A 20,283-nucleotide genomic window follows, 5' to 3' on the forward strand; every position below is an offset into this window, starting at 1 on the left:
GCTGACAGACGTTCGAACCACAGAGTAAAAATAATAACATCAAATAAATGCACTCGGTTGTAAATCATCTTGGAACGTTGTCATGGTGACGTAACGTGTGGCGGCAAAGTGCGGGTCCCATGTTGAGCCTTCAACGGAATTCAAACCGAGCCATTTAGCGGCGGAAGTCAGTTGGATCCCGGAGGGTTTCAGGCTCGAAGACCGCAAACGAACAAACCAGCCAGTCGAGTCTGAACTTGTTTCAGCCGCTGCCACGTTAATGCCGCCTCAATCGTTGAAATAACTGCAGCGCCGTTCGGAGGCGTCGGGGTGAACTTCTTCCGCGCTCACGTTACGTGTCTCCGGGCTACACTTTTAATCACCCCCCCCCCCTTCCTCCTCTTCCTCCGGCCGCTACAGGAGCAGGCAGCGGCTGTCCCGACCCCCAGCATCTCGGCCCAGACATGGGGGAAATCATCCAGCCGCGCCGCATGTTCCTCTGGAGCATGGCGGTGGTCTACCTGGCTGCTTTCGTGTCTCTCTACGCGCAGATTCCAGGTGAAAGGAGCCGGGAACCACTCGGGCTAACTGCGTGCGAGCCCACTTCGTTTACCGCTGCCGTGTGTTAGCTTGCTAGCTGGAAACTTGGCCGCTGTGTGTGTGTGTGTGTGTGTGTGTGTCTTTTCCTGTGGTGAAAATGACGTTTTTTTTCCCGGGGCTAACTTCATTAGCTAACCGCTAGTAATGTATTGTACTACAGTACCCACAACCCCCCGCGCTCTCTCTCCAACTGTTAAAAGTCGCTTTATTGTCACTAACCGAGCAGAAGCCCCTCGCCCAGGGGCTTTTAAAGAATTGTATTTGCCACACGTGCATTTCGGCACATACATTTTGCAAAAGACACTAATTTTAAGCCATATTTTCCACATTCTACAACTTAAAATCAGTTACTCCATGACAGACTCCCACTGGATTCAAATGCATGTCATGTACAATGTTGGTCCCAACCTTAAAGGAATCACCAACCGCCTTCATGTGTGTCATAAATGATGCAAATGAAATACAAGTTGCGTGTTCATTATCGTCCCCATCTCCAGGCCTCTACGGTAACGACGGGCTGCTGCCCGCCCGATGGCAGCTGCGATACAGCGGTAAGTCTGTGGGGGAACTGCTGCTGTCCTCTCCCACCCTGCTGTGGCTGGGACCTCAGCTCGGCGTGGACACGCACACCGCCATGGAGCTGCTGTGCCTCGTCGGCGCAGCGCTCAGCCTCGCCGCCGTGCTGCTGGAGGCCCTCCGGGACAGCGTGGTGTTCTTCTGCCTCTGGGCCTTGTACCTGTCCATGTTCCAGGTGGGGTTCGGTACTTTTTTTGGAGGGGGGGGTGCTGTAGTTCCTGTCTGGTGACCTTTCTCTCTGTGGTTTTGCATTTCAGGTGGGCCAGGTTTTTCTCTACTTCCAATGGTGAGTTGATGTAAAAGGTTGTTTGCCTGTTTCTCATCCCCAGTCAGGTGTTACAGTTAAATAATTGTTGTCTTTGCAACAACACCATAGACCCCAACAAACTATTATCACTACCCTGGTTCCATTTCCCTCTTTCTCTGTGCCTCGCTTGGAACTTTCTACTGATAATTTTTTTTTCCTGCTGCTCTTTCTGTCCAGGGACAACTTGCTTCTGGAGGTTGGCTTCCTTTGTATCCTGGTCGCCCCTCTGACGTTGATCAGAGGGTCACGAGGGGTCAGAGAGCATGATCGTGTGACGTTCTGGCTGCTCCGCTGGTTGCTCTTCAGGCTCATGTTTGCCTCTGGCGTGGTGAAACTCACCTCTCGTTGTCCCACGTGGTGGGGCCTCACGGGTATGTATGACATTTTTATAGGGGTTTGTTTGTGTTGAAGTTGCAAATCCCTGAAATTAAGACCTTTTGTGTGACATTTCAGCCACAGCAACGGACATCAGTGCTGTTTGTGGTCTTGCATTTACTTTTGTGAGTGTCTATTTTCCAACATTCCTTTCTCACTGTTGTATTTAACAGCTCTGACGTACCACTATGAGACTCAGTGTATCCCCACCCAGCTGGCCTGGTATGCCCACCAGTTGCCCGTGTGGTGGCAGAAGCTGAGTGTGGTGGGGACCTTGGTGATTGAGATCGCTGCACCTCTGCTTTTCTTCAGCCCGCTGCGCAGACTCCGGCTCGGGGCGTTTTACCTGCAGGTGGGAAGGATTTTAGGCTCTGAAATCTACAATTAGCAAGTGTAATAGAAAGGGTGGCCTTTACGTAAAGGGTTGTGTTTTAGTAAAAAAATGATCACATGTCACCCTTCTCAAATACCTGCCTGGTTGTTTGCAGCTGATGAAATGTATTGATTTTGTGTTGTTTATTGTGTAGGTGTTGCTTCAAGTTCTCATCATTTTGACTGGCAACTACAATTTCTTCAACCTGCTGACGTTAGCCCTGTGTCTCTCGCTTCTGGACGACCAGCACGTCAACTTCTGGCTACGCAAGGCAGACAAGATCAGCAACACGGGTGAGATAAACGTTTTCTGGGTACATTGGATTTGGACATTTGATTATAAGGTGAATTATAATTTAGGGAGACCCAACACGTGTCTTTAGTCCATTCTATAGACCTCTATGTCATAGATTCCCATGCATGTTGAAATGTATTTGTCATCAGCGGACGTGAGGATATTAAACACTCACCTTCACATCAATAAAGGATAAATCTGAATCCTACCTACAGAAGAACGCACATAAGCTTCAATTTGGGCCGTAGTTGTATGTCCATCCTGCCAAAGTTCCCTCAGTGGAGCATCATCTCTCTCTGATCTGCTCAGACTCCAAGCTGAGGTGCTGGTTGTGTTACCTGCTGGAGGTCGCAGTCTGGTCTCTCATGATCCTCGGAACGATCGTATGCTTTGACCTTAAGCCGAATACAACAAATAACGGCATCTCGTCCAGGACAGGTAATTGTGTGTGTGTGTGTGTGTGTGTTGTGTGTACATCTATTTCCATAGAAACAATGGCATTTTGAAGTGCATTGTCTACATCTGTGCCCTTTCAGCATTCACATACCACCAGTTTAACCAGTTTCTCAAGACTGTCACCATCCCCTGCATCTGGATCGCGGTCCTCTCTCTTACCTGGGAGATGGTGACCGCCATGTTCAGGTAGGACTCCCTCCTGTGTGGCGGCTGGATCACGTTGCATTCTCTCCTATCGTTCAAACGTGGCCTACGTGACGTTTCTCTAGGTGCGCGTGTGTCTCCGGTTTCCTGAAGAGGTTTTGGGGAACTTTGCAGTGGGCCGTGTTCGCCACTGCCACCGCTGCCATGTTCACCATCAGCCTGGTGGGTGTCCAGTATTGATTTCAAGTTCATATCCTCCAGCTGTCACTCTGTGTGCCGACTGTCCTTTTGTTCCCAGGTGCCCTTCACCTACATCGAGTATGACTCTAATGCCAGGTTGTGGCCCGGAGTGCGTCGGGCTTATGAGCTGGTGGATCGCTACCAGCTGGTCAATTCGTATGGCCTGTTCAGAAGGATGACCGGGGTCGGGGGACGGCCGGAGGTCGTCATCGAGGGAAGCAACGACCAAGTCTCGTGGACGGTGAGGGGGAAGAAAAAAAAAAGATCCTAGACGATCTAAATGTTTGTATTTATAAACACGCTGCACAACTTGTGACTGCACGCTACTGTATGTGTTTCTTTTCACTGCTTTTAGGAGATCGAGTTCATGTATAAGCCAGGCAACCTAAGTGCGTCTCCTGCCGTGGTGACACCTCACCAGCCCAGGTTGGACTGGCAAATGTGGTTTGCTGCGCTCGGGGATCAGACCCAGGCTCCGTGGTTCACCAGCCTCATGTACAGACTCCTGCAGGGAAAGACCGATGGTACGCCGCCTCGAAGTGCTAAACCTTATTGTTCTAACCGTTTTCTGCCACCTTTTGCCCTAAATGACGAGTCAACACAGAATCAAATGGGGGGGAAAACAACACGCTCACAGGATCGCTTGTGACGTGAAAATCTGACTCAATTAAAAAATATACCTCAAGTGATGTGTTTGTTTCCAGTCAGCCAGAGCGTGGAACGTATCAACGTCCTGTGAGGAGCTGAAGGCAGCTTAAGGCGGAGCTGAGGGGTCCTACAAGTCACAAAACAATAATGGCTCTGAGAGTTTAGTGTAGCTGTTGCATAGCTTTACTTATAGCAGAGCTCTTAAGTAGTTACCCATTGAAAAAAAGAGTAAAGAACGTCACTGAAGTCCTTTCTAAATAGAAAAAACGTCACTTTACTGCTGACTCTCATTGGAAAGAGTGACAGAAGGTTCAGCCAATCACCAGGCAGACAGTGGCTGGCCCATTTCCTCTTTCCAATGACTCCAAAGACCAACTGTAGTAATAAAATCGACCCCAGGAAACGGGTTAAATAACATTTTCTCACTGTTTGCACTGAAATACTTTGATTACTAATAATTCTATTAGGGGACCTCTAGTGGTACTAGAAGGAAAGAATACAGAAACAAGCACCCACTTGCACAGTGGCGCCAACTTCACTTTGATGAAAACAAAAGTTAACATGGCTTAGTATCTGTGATGTGACGTTAGCGTGAGACTAAGACTCAATCTTGGACCAGGGCTTCGGGTACCTAAACTTTTAACTCACTCACTAAGCAGAGAAAATGTTTTCTGCCCCCAAATGATCGTGTTAAATCTCCATTGAAAACGAGGTATTGTTGTTTTTGTTTTTTTAAGTACAACCAGATCGCTGGACGCTTTGCTTTATGTTCTACAGTGATCGAGTTGATCCAGACAGACGTGTCTCAGTATCCGTTCCACCAGCAGCCACCCGCCTACCTCCGAGCCCACCGCTACAGATACTGGTTCACCGAACCAAAGGCTGACGGGTCAGTGCTCTCTGTCTGTCTGTCTGTCTGTCTGTCTGTCTGTCTGTCTGTCTGTCTGTCTGTCTGTCTGTCTGTCTGTCTGTCTGTCTGTCTGTCTGTCTGTTTCCATGCAGACATCTGACTTGTTGGCTGTGTGCACTTAAGCTCTTAATTCAGCGGTTCCCAAACTGAAGAATGCCGCGGCCTAATTTGAAATCTGAAAATCTTTCGCGGCCCACCCAAACCTTTAATCACAACTCTGATCAAAACATAATGATTAAATGACCTTAAGAATTTAACCAAAATCAAACATCCGCGAGCAAAAGTTCGTCTCGGCGAGGTATTTGCTCGCTTGCGAAACGTGAACTTTGTTGCTCGTGAGGAGAATCTCTGCTCGCGCTCGAAGGAGTTTTCTACGCGCTCGCTGTTGTTCTTTCTGACAATAAGGTGGAGGCGGTGCTTTCAGGGTCTGATCGATGCTGCGAGGTGCGTCCGCTTCCGCCGCCCCCCCTCGCCATCCACGCCTTAAATCTTCGGCTGCTTTTAGAATTACTTATTTTCCCCGTTTAGATGGTTCAGCTACTGTAGATAAAAGGGCGCCGTCTCTCGCTCTTTACTCTCATGAAGTGCTCGGCGAGAACGACAGCTTCTCCGACACGCCCTGAAACAAGCTCCATATCTCACGCGCTTGAGCGCCGCTCAGCATCTTGCCGTCGTAGCTTTGGCATGTTTGGCAGAGCGCCTTGAGCGCCGTGTATAACCAGTATGGATCAACCGATTAACCAATTGATCCATATATATATAAGGCGCTCCAGATTATACGGCACTGTCGTTTTTTGAGGAAATTAAAGGCTTTTAAAAGCGCTTTGGAGTGCGGAAAATGCGGTATATTGGCTTTAATACTACAAGAGGGCGCCAAGTTTGTTGAACTACGACAGGCGGACAAGAGCAGCCGTTTCGAGCGAGAGCCTTATTGTTTTATTAATCTGTCCGTTTAAATTGTTTGTGCTTCATCAACTAATGTTTCACATACCTAATGTGCCCCATCATAAATATTTTTATATTAATTTCAAACTTTTAAAAATTAAAAATTAAAAAACTTTATTTATTGTAAATGACCTCTCGCGGCCCACCTGCAGTACCTTCACTTTGGGAATCGCTGTCTTAAGACATTACCACCTCATTCAAATGGCAAAAACTGAGACTAACATGATTTTATTTCAGCGGTTATATCCATATCCAAGTGAGTTTAGTTTAGAGAGTCTTGTTATTAATTATTAGTCAAACATCAGGATATTTGCCGTCCTGTCGACAGGTCCTATCCGGAGCGTTGGTGGAGGAGGGTTTATGATGAGGAGTTCTATCCTACAGTGCACCTGGGCAACGCCTTCCTGGAGAGCATGCTCAATCAGTATGGACTCAAGGTAAATATTAAAGACTTATAATTGATTATGAGCAAAAACAAGTGGAGGATGTTTCCCCTTTCAAATATTGATTTACTTTCGTCTTTTATTTCTCTGTAGGACAAATCGGCTCCGCGTCGTAAGTCCCACACGGCTGTTGCTAAAGCGGTGAGGTGGGTGCGCTCTCAGGCCAGAGGCGTTCCTACAGACGTACTAATCTGGACCCTCATCGCCGGCAGCGCCACCCTGTGTCTACTCCAGGCGTTACAAAACCGGAACAAACACCCAGAAAGGAGACCGCTCACTCAGGAGGCCGTGGGGGAAAATGACACCGGCGGCTCTGGTGACCATTCTGGGAAGGCCAATGATCAGCAGACTGAGGAGGAGGAGGACGAGGAAGAGGAAGAGGACGAGGACGAGGACGAGGAAGAAGAAGAAGAAGAAGAAGAAAATGGAGACTGCAGTGAAGATGAGGGGGAGGAGGGCCACGGTGGTGCGAAAAACACTGTTGCTGATGACGAAAAGGACTAGGCACAGGAGGAGGAGGTGGAGGAGAAGGTTTTGAAAAGATTCAGGTAAACCCATACAAAAAAAGAAAGCTATCACCACTGTCCTTAATGAAATATTATCAATTGTCCAAAGAATTTTCTTTGTGTATATATTTGTTATTTACCTTCTCCCACCTACACCTTGCAGCATTTCGTTTTTACAGGAATCACTTGACTGTAATCAATCAATCTACTCAGCCAATCGAATCACTTTGAAAAAGAGTGAACTGTGTTGAAGACGGCTTTTTGCAAGTTTTGCCTATTCAGAGCGTTGTGGGTTTTATGCTTTTTCATTAGTTTCTTTCCTCACCTCTTGCTGTATGTACTGAACTAAAACAAATCTGCTTTTACTTTTTTGTTTTTGTTGGTTAAAAAGTAAACCCATCGATGTAATATTTTTACTTTTTTTTTTTTATCACAATAAAGTACAATAAAATAGAAACGCATTTCTGAATTTTCTTTGAAATATGTAACAATTTAAAGTTATCTAATTCTATTAGCTTGAGTAGTTTAACGATCAATCACAAGTTATATCTGTCATGTTAAGTTATTTTGTAGATTAGTCATATGTATATACAACCATACAGACTATTATTACAATCACAAGTTCTATCTATAATTTAAATAAGTTCTTAGATGATTAGTCCTGTATATGCAACAACACAGACTATTACTATTATTACAAAGGACCAGCAGAAGGAGACTAATCCAACTTTGTTTCTATATGCTGTCGCTGTTGAATCCAGTGTTGTCCGTTTCACCACTTCAGTGTTCCAGGACAGTACTTGTCGATCAGAGACTGGTAATACAGCTTCAGCGTGTCGATCTCGGGCATCTCCGTGGTCTTGGTGTACAAGTCAAATTTGCTGTCGGAAAAAGACATGAGATGCAGCTTCACGTCGAAGCGCGGAGCAGTAATCGTTTGCACCTGAAAGCGGAAGATGCTCACTTGAACTCTTGGACCCAGGGCAGCATGCGCAGGTCGTTGGCGTTGCACAGGTGCATGTAGTCTCCGCTGGTGTGCCAGGGGTAGAACGAATGGAAGCGAATCATGTACAGCCCCTAAAGGGAGACAGGAAGTGATCCACAAATGAGCTCGCGTAGTAAGAGAAAATCCATGCGTTCTAACTTTTGATTGACCAGCGTTTTTTGAATGGCATCATCTACTGACCTGCTCTGGGATGGAGCAGTTGTTGAACTTCAAAACTCTGTAGAGATACTCTGAAGACAACAGAGCGAGAGTTCAGGTACAGCATACCAGCTAAACGGGCACCTGTTTGTGTAACGGCGCGTCGTACCGTCATGGCCCCAGGACATCAAGACTTTGTCGAGCCCACAGTTTGGTTCGTAGATCCCGTATTCTGTGCTAAGGAGGGTGAGAAAAGTACTTCTATTAGAGGAGAGATTACTTCAATCCGACTACACAGAGGCAAACTATTTGTTTTATTCCCACTGTGGAATGCAAAACATGACAGAAAAAGTGTTCCGAAAGTAGGAAAACTTAAACTGAAATAATTATCCACAGACTGACGTGAAAATACTAACTTGTATTTTGGATTTTTCTCATCAGGGTTATCCAGGAAGGTGTTGTTTCGGAACACGACAGAGTTTTGAATCTTGCAGCCCACTGGGAAGGTGTCGCCTGTTACAGCCCACTGCAAAGCGTACGTACTCAAAGTTTGCTCTGAGAAACACACCGTGGTTAAATAGGCTAAAATGATCGAAGAGGAGTCTTAGAAGTGAGAATTACGATAGTGGAAAGAAAGAAATATTCAGAAGAAGTGAAAGAAAAGTACTTAGTTTAAGCCCATGTGGAAGGAAGTAAATCATATTTCTTAGTAATGTTCGTAGTTCAGGCATGCTGATGTAACCGTGTTGTCTACCTGTTGTTCTCCCCAAAGAGCCATTGCCTTCCCAACATCATGGATCAGACCCACCAACTGGAACAATTCTGTGAAAACAAATGCTTGTTCATCTGTGTGCTTTCACACAATGCGTGTTTTACTGTCTCTCCCTGTGCGGTACCGTTGTCTGGGTGTGCCTGGCGGATGCCTTCAGCGGTCTGGAAGGCGTGGAAAGAGTTTGGGAAGTCCACGTCTGGGTCGGACTCGTCCACCATCTGGTCCAGAGACATGACGGCGTCCATCATCGTCATGCTTTTGTGGTTGCAGCCGGCCCATTCGGAGTGCTTTGAGGTGAGTGAGAGGCTCAGCGTTACTCTAACATTCAAGGAGAGCTCCCGAATACCCATCAAACCAAAGCAAAGGTTTCTGTTGGATGGCTTTTGTTTGCTCAGTGTGACACAGTCACTCGCTCATCTGGAGCAACACGGAGATCCACAAAATACAAAGAAACCGCCCCCCCTCCTCCTCCACCTCCCCCAAATACCTTACATAACAGTGCTTTCAGCACTGACACACTGCACGATTCATTTTGATTTGCCGTTTTTCCTTCTGATTTACAAACCTTTTTCTTCACAAAGTCCAAAGTCTGATTGGTGTGCATAAGCTTGTATGTGTTGAACACGCGGTCGATCAGACTTCCACTCTGAAACACACACACACACACACACGATATGATAACACCCTCCTTCACCTTCAATCACGATTGAAAGCTGTGAAGTTTCTTTTTGCATCATATAGAACAAATAAGTGAAAAGTTCAGCAGCTACATTGTATCAAATGCTGAACTTCAATTGTGGCACTTTTGCACTTACCCACAAATACATTTAGCTCATCTGTGCAATATTCTTTTCAAAAGCAATATATCCCTCAAAGCTCCAGTGTTATATTATAAGAACGAAGGAAAATCACAGATCACATCCCAAAATGCATTGTTTTTTTGAAAAACGTTTTTCAGAGTCTACCAAATGTAATGTTAAGATCCTTTCCTTCATTCTCTCATTAGCAGAAACAAGTGGTCCTGTCAGTCTGTCAGTAACTCGTTCAGAGTTCCGGCGGTAAGTGTCAATGTCCAAAGAGGAGCTTTGAATGCTTACCTCAAAGTTTCTGTAGTCGTCTTTCTCTTTAGTTTTATTTATATCCAAATCTGGCCGATATGCCAAAGATGGGTCTGGACCCTGCAACAGCATTTTCAACGATAAATGACATGTAAATACAACAGAATAAGTATTAAGCCATTTTAAAAGTAGTTTCAATAGATCTTTTTTTTGTGAAAGCCTAGCTTTTTTTAACGTATTAAAGCCAGACTTACAATGTTGATGACACGCATTGCTGGAAGATGAGGAGAATTCAGTGCTGTGGCGTTTTCGTTCCACCTCCCTCTCTCTCTCTATATATCCTGCTGGTTTAAACTGCAGTGCGTTTGACCTGCAACGTCAGCTCACATTTAGTGTACACTAACGTCGGGTCTCACTTTAACCCCAGTGCCCCTCATACGTGTGTGCGTGCGCTGTGTGCGTCTGTGTGTCTGTTTTCAAACATTCATCAACTGTTCGCTGACGTAGGATGACTCAGGACTTCTGTGTTTGTTCTCGGGGTTTAAAAATTATAGAAATGTGAGGATTCGTGACCGCAATGGTTTGGGGACAGTTCAAGTTTTGAGACGAGACTTTAATCATTAACAGGGAAGGCAGAGCAAGGCAATTTTATTTGTATAGCATATCTCAACAATAAGGTTTTTCAAAGTGCAATTAAATTGATTAAAGCTGTTAAAAACATCCAAACATAGAGTGAAGAGTGTAAAACAGCCATTATAAAAAAAAATGTTAAACTAAAATGTCATTACCCAAATATTGAAATTGTCAATTAAAGAACAGCAAATAATATAGGGAGAGACAAAAGTGCATGTGTCCTAAAGTTCTAAATGTCTAACGTTGGTGAACGCTGGTGAACCAGCTCTCCGTTGACAAGGCATGCCGTGTTCCACTTTAAAGATCAATAGTGAGTACCTGGAAATGGAACGCTTCAATAAATATTTACATAGCCTTGAGTCTTCTTCTATTTCCCCAATTTTCCAATTCTTTAATTGTGGTTGGTTGGCTTGGTTTCATGCTTAAAGCTTTAAGTGGAGTGAATACATAAATGAAGTGTTTACACGGTTACATCCACAGTCGGTCGTCAGAGGGTTGTCGGTTTGATCCCAGGCTCTGCTAACCTGCATGTCGTTGTGTCCTTGGGCAAGACACTAAACCCAACATTGCTCCTGTAGCTGCGACTACAGTGTGTGAATGTTAGTTGCTGATGTGCAGGTGTCACTGTGTCTGGTTCTCCTGTCATCAGTGTGTGAATGGATGAATGATGTCATGTAGTGTTAAAGAGCTTTGAGTGGCCAGAAGACTAGAAAAGCTGTACAAGTGCAGTCCATTTACCATTTACATGTGGAACAAGAGCCATGCAAAAACGATGCAAAAACGGGCAACGCTAACGTGTCCTGTTCAGAGAACCAACGTTTTGAACATAACGTAAGCTGGCATTCACTCGCTGCAGAGTGCATCTGTGTACACAAGGAACGGATATTTTTTGGAACTGATTAAACGTCAACAGGATTTTCATTTCCTATTTGATGTTTAAATGTGCATCATGGTTAGAATGGCAATTTTCTAAGCGGGTGAAGAGCTGAATTTCAACAAACCTGAGTTGGTCGCGGTTAATATTTTTTATAAGATATATATATATATTGAAAAAAAAAAAATGTCATCATGACTGATCATGACACAAAATGATTGTGCCCTGCATAAACAGTCTGGTTATATGAAAATACCATCTTTCCTGCAGTAGAATATTTACTATTTACGTAAAATGATTTGCTTACCAAGTTAGCGTTCTTTCCTCCATTATGTTGCAGAAAGGTGTGTATTCATTTCATAAACCAGATGCTGTTTTTTACTTTTTTAACCTTTGTTAACCTTTACTCTCACTCTCACGTGTGTATGTGTTTGTGTGTGTGTGTGTGTGTATGTACAGTAGCTGCCTAGATTAATAATTGGTTTTATTAACATGGTGTGAGGCACATAACCAAACATAACCTATGTAAAGTTTAAAATTAAAAATGGTCACACTCTTTTAGACAGAAAAAATACATGTGAAGGTTTTATTGGCGTTTTAATACACAATGCTGCAACTACGTTTTAGATGAAAGCAACACATATTTTGTACAAAAAGACACTTGTACCTTGAAAGAGCGCTCACACAAGTATTTAGTAAAGTGGGACATTTACAGCTAAATGGTCTTAAGTTAAATAACATATTCCTTCTAAACATGATACATGAACTGATACACACAGAAAAACAGAAGATTATAAAGCTTTAAATAACACTTTGATAATGAACTTTCACAGTGATGAATGTTTTAGAGAGGTGAAAGGCAATACAAAGGAAATTACGTCTAAAAATGGACCCAATAGTGGCACAAATCAAAAAGATGCGTCATAGATTAACAGCTTACACTGAACATTAAAGTTGTCCTTGTTAAGATACGATCCAGACGGATCACGGATTAAGACTAGTGGTTATTCCGGCTAATTGTGTTCTCTGTGGGCTTTTGGGGGAAGGCTTAATGTGGTTTAAATGCTGGTTATTCTAGGTTTCTGTTTGAGCTGAAGTAAAGCTACTTGTTTGGAGATGGAGGTCATTTAAGGAGACGTGGTGGATCGGCGCTGTGCTCCAGTAGGTTCAGATCAGCAGGATCAACACTGATGACGGTAGTTTACATTAGTCAGGTGGGCCAGCACAAAAGAGGCTTCTCCCATTCAGTTTCCTTGTTTAGATATATAGTATAATAACAAAGCACCTATGACTATATTCACTGCACCCTACATGGAACTGTTAAACAGCTGTAAGTTAAATTTCAGTTTATTACAATTCATTTTTGTAGAGTAGATTATTGCATCCACTGTTGTACTCACCAGAATCCTAACATGCAATCTGAAAACGTGGTTTTATCACTACGTCAGAGACGGATGGCGAAAGAAACGTAATGTTTCCTGTACGTTAAATGTTTAAAACCAGCCACCAGTCGAGGGGATCTCAAAAGTGAGCACATGTCAAATGTTGGTGGCAGTTTATGCAGCAAGCTGCCGTACAAACCTTTGGCAAAATCTTGAGGCGCCGATTCAAAGTGCAAAGCAATGATCATGGGCTCTCTGTCCTGTGACTCTGGGTCCTCCTGTGAGTTCCCTGCATGCTGTGATTGATATTGGCAGTTTGACAGATATTTTACATTACAGGTCATTTAGCTGACGCTTTTATCCAAAGCGACTTACATTACACTTCAAACCCATGGCTTTTACATTTTGCCCGGGGAGCAATTAGGGGTTAGGTGTCTTGCTCAGGGACACTTTTTTTCTACTAACCCAGGATTTTTTTTATTTCCAGATCCGGGCGGTCAATTTATTAATCATGAGAGTGATTATACGGTTTCTACGGCAGCTGAGATCAGATGCTAAATCGAGGACTAACTCTGTCTCTTTGAAGAGGTCTGTACACCGTAAAGTACAAAATTGGAAAAGCAAATGTGTTTGGGGATAAAATGAAGGTTATATAAATGATATATTAACATAGTAAGACAATGGTGTTTTCTAACATAAGTAGGAAGTTGAACGTTTTTTTTAAACTGAACATTTGACAATAAAGGCATTAGTAGACTCATTATCCGTAGCTGTGAGGACTGCGTGGGTTAATGGGGGACGAGTCTTCCCTTCCACTCTGTCCAACTAGCTGGTAGAGACGGTGGCTGAGGTTGTGAACCTGACAGGTGCCTAGAACACACCCCACCCTCATTAGATGGCTGTGACCCCTCCCGCCGCCACCGTTGGCGTGGCGACGACCTCGTGAGCCACGGCGCTGGACCGTCGCTTCCCACAGCACGCTGTCTCTCCGGTCGAGCAACGCGCCGGACAGCCTTGGCGGGGGCTCTTTGTGCAGCAGGGCCCTCCAGATGATACGCGTGTCTCCCTCGGTGATGTGGTTGTCAACGGCAACAGACAGATCAGATGGAGTGGGCATCATGATGGCGGCGTTTGCAGACTTTGGGCATTTTGATGTTCTGGGCGAACTATACCTGAGATACAATGAAATGGAGAAAGAGAGAGGAAATGTTTAGATGCAATGCAAAAGCAGTATGACAAACACACACACACACACGCACACACACCTCCTGTTCAGACGACTGTGGACAGTCGTGTATTTGTCGGCTGCAGTTAAAGTGAATCGCTAAAACAAGAAGAAATGCCTCACAGGACGTCCGGCTTGCACAGCAGAATGTCCAGTGTACTCAACCACCCTTTATTTTGAAGCAGCGATACACAGAATGAGTGATTTTATATACGATTAGGCGAGCTCACTAGCATAGCTATATGGACTAGACAGGTTAGACAAGTAGAGATTGCAATCTGGAAAAAAAAGAAAAGTAATCTTGGCCAATACAACCCTAATTGTTTTCATAAGCCATGTAGCATCAAAAGCAAAGAGCTTCTTTTCTTTATATCGTCAATAAACACCTCAAGCTTGCGTATAAACGTCTGAGCAGTTAAGATTTAAGTTTAAGTTTTATTAAATTCACAATACAGCTTTTATAAAAAAATACTTCCAAATGCGCACAACGCATGGTCACATGGTTATTGTCTGAGAAGGAGTTTCATACAAATAGAATTGGTAACATAGCAAATAAACACATGTCCGATGACTTACATAAACACAGTTAAAGAGTGACAAGCTGTTACTTTTGCATGTCTTTATTTCAACAATCATTGACATTTTAGAAGAACTGTAAAATATGACCTTAAAATAAGTTAAAGTTTCCAGTTCCTTCCAGTAGAAGGTGGTAAGAGGCTCCTTACAACACCACTCCTCTCGAGTGTGAGGGAAGTGCTGCTTTCTTCTCACCTTGCTGCTCTCCAAGCCAACCTTTTTTTCCAGTGTCGTCACAATACGTTTTTCATTCATCCCTCCTTCTTTCTCAGACGCTCAAGAGGTCAGCCACTAGAGAGGGCCGGTCTGTTTGGCCATGAAATTACACAATCTTTAGTATAGATCATGTAAAGTAGCAGGGGACAAAGATTGCTTGGTGCTTTACAGCTTGTACCAAGTGTTTAGGGACGGCTAGACAAACTCACAACAATAACAACTTAGGTTGATCGGTTCATTCATTACATTTTCACTGCTGACTGAAATTAATAGAATATATTTCAATTGGAATATATTGTGCGTATGTACAACATGCACACACACACACACACACCATTCAAAAGCGAGATAATGTTTGTGTTCGTTTGTTAGGGCCATAATACCAGATGATCTTTATCCCGTAACTAATCCTAGTTGGTATTCTAATCAGTATTCTGGCAGGACACCTTGAGCTGACACTGCCAACACACATGCACACAGGCCTGATGGTGGTCAGTAGGGCACTAGTGGATACAAACATGGAGGCGACACCTGACTGCCATCCTCACATAGATACAAACCAGCCTGCAATGTATAATCTACATGCTCAGCTGCACTTTCCCACCACTATTCTCTCTCCTACAAAAAAACCAAAAACAAAGCAAATGCCTGACGTGGGCTTGGAGACGTTGTCTCTGGAGAGAATGTATCAGGAAATGTAGGCAGCTGAACTGCTTGCTACAACACACGCGTGTGTCTGTGTCAGAGGGATTCTATATCAACGTGATTCTGTAAGGTTGTACTTTGACACAGCGGGGCTTTTAAATGCTAACATGCTAACAACGGCGCGGCTAACATGCTGATGTTTAGCAGGTGCAGCACTCACCGTGTTCTTAGTTTACATGCTAACACCTGGTAATAACCACAAAGTACTGAGGAGAATATTGATGGTTTACAGTTTTGAATATTTATTTTGCAGGTACTCGCTTGTGAGCAAAAGTATTGTAAAGAACAACGTAGATATCACAAAAAAAATCATGCAGTCATTGTTGGATTATTTAATTCACAGCAAACTGTGAACCTCATTGTGGCGCTAGATATGAAGTCAGGGGATCACCATGTCACTCACGTCTGTGCAAACTTCGTACCCGTTACTTCGATCAAGACACTTCATTATGAATCTAAGTTGCACAGGATGAATAACACTTCTCTATGAGCTGAGGGGAACCCACTTCTGTACTTTTCTGCCTCCACTCACTATTTGGACCTCATTCTTACTGTGTGCGCGTATGTATGTGTGTGCGCGCGTGTGTGTGTTGTATTGTTGTCCAGTCTGAGAACAAGTGGAGAGTCTGGGGGCAAAAGGAGCTTCTTCAACATTCCTTAAGTCAGAGCTCAGCATGGGGTTCTTTCTCTCTCACACACACACACACACACACACACACACACACACACACACACAGAGAGAGAGACACAGTCTCCTGATGTAACTCCTCAAAAATACTTCGCACAAAGAAAGCTTTTTGCCCCTAACCGATCCTCGCTGTTTTATAGTTATTGTTGATGGGTCTACTCGTTATTTCTGTATTATTATTATTTCCCTGTCTTTTCTAAATTAAAACAGGATCCTTGCATTTTTCTATCTGTGTACTTTAATTTTTAGTAGTAATAGTGCTGGCGGCAATATTATGAGGTCCTCTGGCCTCTTCATCTTTAGCCAGGGACTTTGTGTCGACTACTGAGCACCAACCCTTTAAACCTTCAGCTTTTTTTTTAGGTTAAAATAAATTCAAATAAAGCGTACCTATTCAGGTGGTCAACTTGAGAAATTGGGAAGAGATGAATAATACATAAATTGCTATTTTCCTCAAATTATATTAATGTATTAAATTATCTTGATTCTCTTTTGCTTTCCACTAAATACCCAACATAACCTGATATTTACAGGCATGCTGATGATATGGGAGTAAAATGTTATAAAAAGTACGAGGCCACAGGGAAATAAAGGACTGACGCATGAGTCCAAAGACTGCTCAAGATCTCCATTTCACATCCAGCCATACGCACAAGCAGCTTCAAACATAGCAAATGAGTAAATAAACAAATAACGAAAAGAGAAATTCAAAAAATGAAATAAATAGACTGTTTCAACCGCTGCGCGTGCAGTGTGTCATTGTAGTCTACGTACTTCGAGTTTGGCCTGGTTGCTGCTGGGCCCCTTGGTGTCTTTGTGCATCTACCGAATCCCACTAGATCACCTTCACCTCGGCATCACCTCCTGCTGCTGAGAGCAGTTGCCTCATCCTGCTGTTAGACCTTTTTCTCACATTAATTACTGCCACAAGGCAAGACACAGACGTTTAATGCTCTCCGGTTGCGGCACCTTCACCAGAAGATGGTTTTCATAATTTCATGAAGAGTTTTATGCTTTGGTTGAGGTTTTTCATACTCAGTGCGTGTGCCAAAGTCAAATTAATTACAGGCCTCAGTCTGAACGTAATTAATTTGGCTTCATATTCTACTTAGTTCGACTAAATACTCGTAGTCGGCCAAAGGCAAAAGATTGGTATATCCTTCTATAATATCACCCATTCATTAAACAGAATATCGAATAAGCATGAAACCATTTCCTTTCATTTGCTCTTTAATAACTGACTGAAATCACACGTTTCCACAGCGAGCAACATAGAAGCTGTTGTTTTTGCTCCTTCAACTACTCGTGCAGCGTGTGGATGTGGGCTGAGGCGGTGGTACCTCTGTCTGTGGGTGAGACTCTGCAGCGTGGAAGCCCGGGACTGGACCTCCGGAGGCAGCAGACCGAGCAGCAGCCACATCCACGCCGACAGCAGCGCGCGCATGGCGGCGCGGCGGAGACGCCTGGTCCGGCGGCCTGGCGGCGGATCGCAAAAGTCCGATATAAGTGGGGGGTTTTGTTTTGTTTTGGGGGTTTTGTTAAAACGAAGCTTTCTTGGGTCGTTGGATTGTCCGTTATTTCAATAAGTAGTTTGCAGCGCGCACGCGCGAACAGACGCCATCGTCCGCCGTGTGTCCGCCGCGTCTTTTGCGCACGAAAACACCGGGATCCACGCGGTTAAAGCGCAGGAGGTCGTTCGGGGCGCAGACCGGCAGCGACTGGAAGCTGCTCCCTCACTCACCCAGCCTGATGGAGGGAGGAGGGAGGCTTATTGTGTGCCCTTTAATCGCCACAGCCTCACCTTTAATGAGTATTCTCATGTTTCTGCGCTCTTTCCCCCCCATATTTGATTCGTTTTTTCGATGTGAGGTCGTGGTCACCGTGACTGTTTACGTGTTGATGGGTTTTCTTTTTCTTTTTCCACAGGGAGCTGCTGTTTGTGAGCTTGGCCCACATAGACATGAACTACTGAACCCCTCTTTAACCAAAAGAGGTGATATTGAAATAGCTTTTTATCATGTAGAGACAAGCTTAGGAAGGCAGTTTTTCAATTTTTAAGACATTTTTAAAGGATGCTTTGTAGTTTTATTTCTACCTTTCTCTGCTGTATTTTTATGTATGAATATTTTTCACAACCTAAATTTACTGATTATGAACAAGAGGATCAGTGAAGTATTTTTGCTGTCTGACTCAGTTTTTCTGTATTTTGGGCTTCTGTCGCTTTTGTTAAATTGACAACTTGAGAGCTCGGTTCGTTTTGAAAAGAGATCAGATGCATGTTGACAGTTTAAAACGTAAGAGCACTGAAGTCTCCTGTTGAGTCACACGTTATGTCTGATCTGCTCAGTAAGAGCTTTGCCAATCTAGTCACATATACGAGCAGGACATTTTCTTGTAACATTTGACAAATTAACCCGCAAAAACTGACATTTATCTTTACAAGCCAGCACAATAATTCAATCTTTATAAAAGCAAATATAGAGTGATCACTTCTGGGCACAAAGGTAGTGTATGAATTAATATAGTTGCCCAGCCCACCTAAAAATACATCACATAACGTTTTTGGATTATGTATTTTTTTCTTTGCTTTATTTCTTTCGAGCTATTCAGGCGTTTATGTTCTACTTGTACTCCAGAAGGTAAGATATTTTGAAAGAGGTTAAGAATCTGTGTTTGTTTAAAATGCTTACAGCACAGAAGTATATGAAAAGTGGCTTTGTGAGATGGCTTTGCTTCAATTATAAGGTTGGAAACCGAAGCTTTATTCGAACCACTGGATCCTGCGGTATACATGTGTAATCTTGCATTAGTTATTAAATGTTCTGTGTGCAGTGAAATTGATATATTTGAGTTAACAGGTTCATGCTTGTCACGATGTCCCTTGAATTACAAACATCCAAAGAGGTAAAGGAAATTACTCAGAAAGGCAATCTGGCTCAGCTTGCAGTGATCCTATTCTCATTTTCCCTCGTAGAAAAACTACTCTTTTTTTTTTTTTTTTTTTGTGAGGACACAGATGATAAGCTCAGAGTCTGAACTTGATTAAAAGCTGCTCTGTATGTTGAGGCTGCTTCAGGCCTTAATTAAAGAGTTGTGTGTGTGTGTGTGTGTGTGTGTGTGTGTGTGTGTGTGTGTGTGTGTGTGTGTGTGTGTGTGTGTGTGTGTGTGTGTCTGCTTGTCTGTGACTCAGCAGTTTTGCAGTGATACCTCGTAAGCTCAGTTTCCAACACCGTGAGCCTCGACTCCGTCCAACATGTGCACTAATACGCCTCCTATCTATCCTAGCGTGTGATCCATCATGGCCTGTCGGAGCGTGTGAGAGTGTGCCTGCGTGTCCACGCTATCCAGACTCATCCTTTCTCCGCCCCCCCGATCTAGTAGCAGACAAAGATGCTTTGGCAGGGCTTTAGTTTTTCCGATTACAAAATATAGCAAAAAGTGTTGAAACTTTTCAATGCATTGACTCACCCCATAGGTGAAAAAGGGGAGAATATGTTATGGCAAACCCTACTATGATATACGAGAGCAAAATAAATCCAATTATTGTATACAACTCCGATATCTTTATGCAATACTGCAAACTATACAATGATTTTAAGGCACCTTTTAGTACTGTTTTTTTCAGTACTTGGCCAGTTTGACATTTAGTATGGCACTTTTCATCAAATAGTTTTCATAACTTCTCTTAGTGACATTTTGTTTTTGTTTGTGACATACCAGATTATTTGTTTTTGTAAAATAATATACTATGACAGTGTTTTCTTTTATAACAAAGCGATTAGTATTATTTGTCACATTCATTATTGTATTTTATGACTCATGACTTTTTATACTGTGCCATTTTTCTGCTGTGATTTTCAAATTCATACGACACTAACATCTACACGGCAGCTTTAAGGCATTAAACGAAGGGAACCTACATTAACAAGAGTGACACAGAAGAGTTCTACCTCCCCTTTTACATTGAGGCAGTAAAGCCTTAAAACGAGTCTCTTCCCCCCAGTTGGCCTCAGTTTGAAAACCTCAATTGAGCTGTCACTCTTCGGTAACACTTCAGAGGGAGGCCGAAGTGGCCCAGAGGCAAGGATTCAACAACGGCTACTCAAGGACACCTTCATGGGGTGTAGTTTGCAAAAATGGGAGCTGGAACTCGTGGATCTGGCAGATTAAACAGACCTGCTGCAACCCATTAGTTTGCTCTCATAACGGATGCA

General features: G+C 43.6%; 3 protein-coding genes across 3 annotated transcripts; 1 reads left to right on the plus strand and 2 right to left on the minus strand.

Annotated features, from left to right (window-relative positions):
- The first annotated feature begins 66 nt into the window (after nt 1-66).
- lmf2a (lipase maturation factor 2a) lies at nt 67-7,253 on the plus strand. Its single transcript, XM_078082532.1, has 14 exons — nt 67-537; nt 1,077-1,330; nt 1,413-1,441; nt 1,640-1,833; nt 2,011-2,189; nt 2,365-2,503; nt 2,814-2,942; nt 3,041-3,146; nt 3,230-3,326; nt 3,403-3,585; nt 3,700-3,868; nt 4,770-4,881; nt 6,176-6,284; nt 6,384-7,253. Exons 1-14 carry the CDS (start codon nt 444-446, stop codon nt 6,792-6,794), a joined length of 2,205 nt encoding a protein of 734 aa, XP_077938658.1. The 5' UTR covers nt 67-443; the 3' UTR covers nt 6,795-7,253.
- Nucleotides 7,202-10,380, minus strand: miox (myo-inositol oxygenase). The gene is made up of 10 exons (XM_040163867.2): nt 10,025-10,380; nt 9,810-9,890; nt 9,278-9,358; nt 8,837-8,999; nt 8,695-8,762; nt 8,357-8,466; nt 8,110-8,177; nt 7,983-8,032; nt 7,761-7,873; nt 7,202-7,677 (listed from the first exon to the last, which is right to left on the minus strand). Exons 1-10 carry the CDS (start codon nt 10,040-10,042, stop codon nt 7,569-7,571), a joined length of 861 nt encoding a protein of 286 aa, XP_040019801.2. The 5' UTR covers nt 10,043-10,380; the 3' UTR covers nt 7,202-7,568.
- Nucleotides 10,381-11,849: 1,469 nt separating this feature from the next.
- Nucleotides 11,850-17,790, minus strand: LOC120809791 (uncharacterized). Its single transcript, XM_040163869.2, has 2 exons — nt 17,410-17,790; nt 11,850-13,831 (listed from the first exon to the last, which is right to left on the minus strand). The coding sequence occupies exons 1-2, from the start codon at nt 17,511-17,513 to the stop codon at nt 13,420-13,422; spliced, it is 516 nt and encodes a 171-aa protein (XP_040019803.2). The 5' UTR covers nt 17,514-17,790; the 3' UTR covers nt 11,850-13,419.
- Between the last annotated feature and the right edge of the window lie 2,493 nt (nt 17,791-20,283).

This window comes from Gasterosteus aculeatus, chromosome X, assembly GCF_964276395.1.
Source record: "Gasterosteus aculeatus chromosome X, fGasAcu3.hap1.1, whole genome shotgun sequence".
In the NCBI taxonomy this organism is placed as follows: domain Eukaryota; kingdom Metazoa; phylum Chordata; class Actinopteri; order Perciformes; family Gasterosteidae; genus Gasterosteus; species Gasterosteus aculeatus.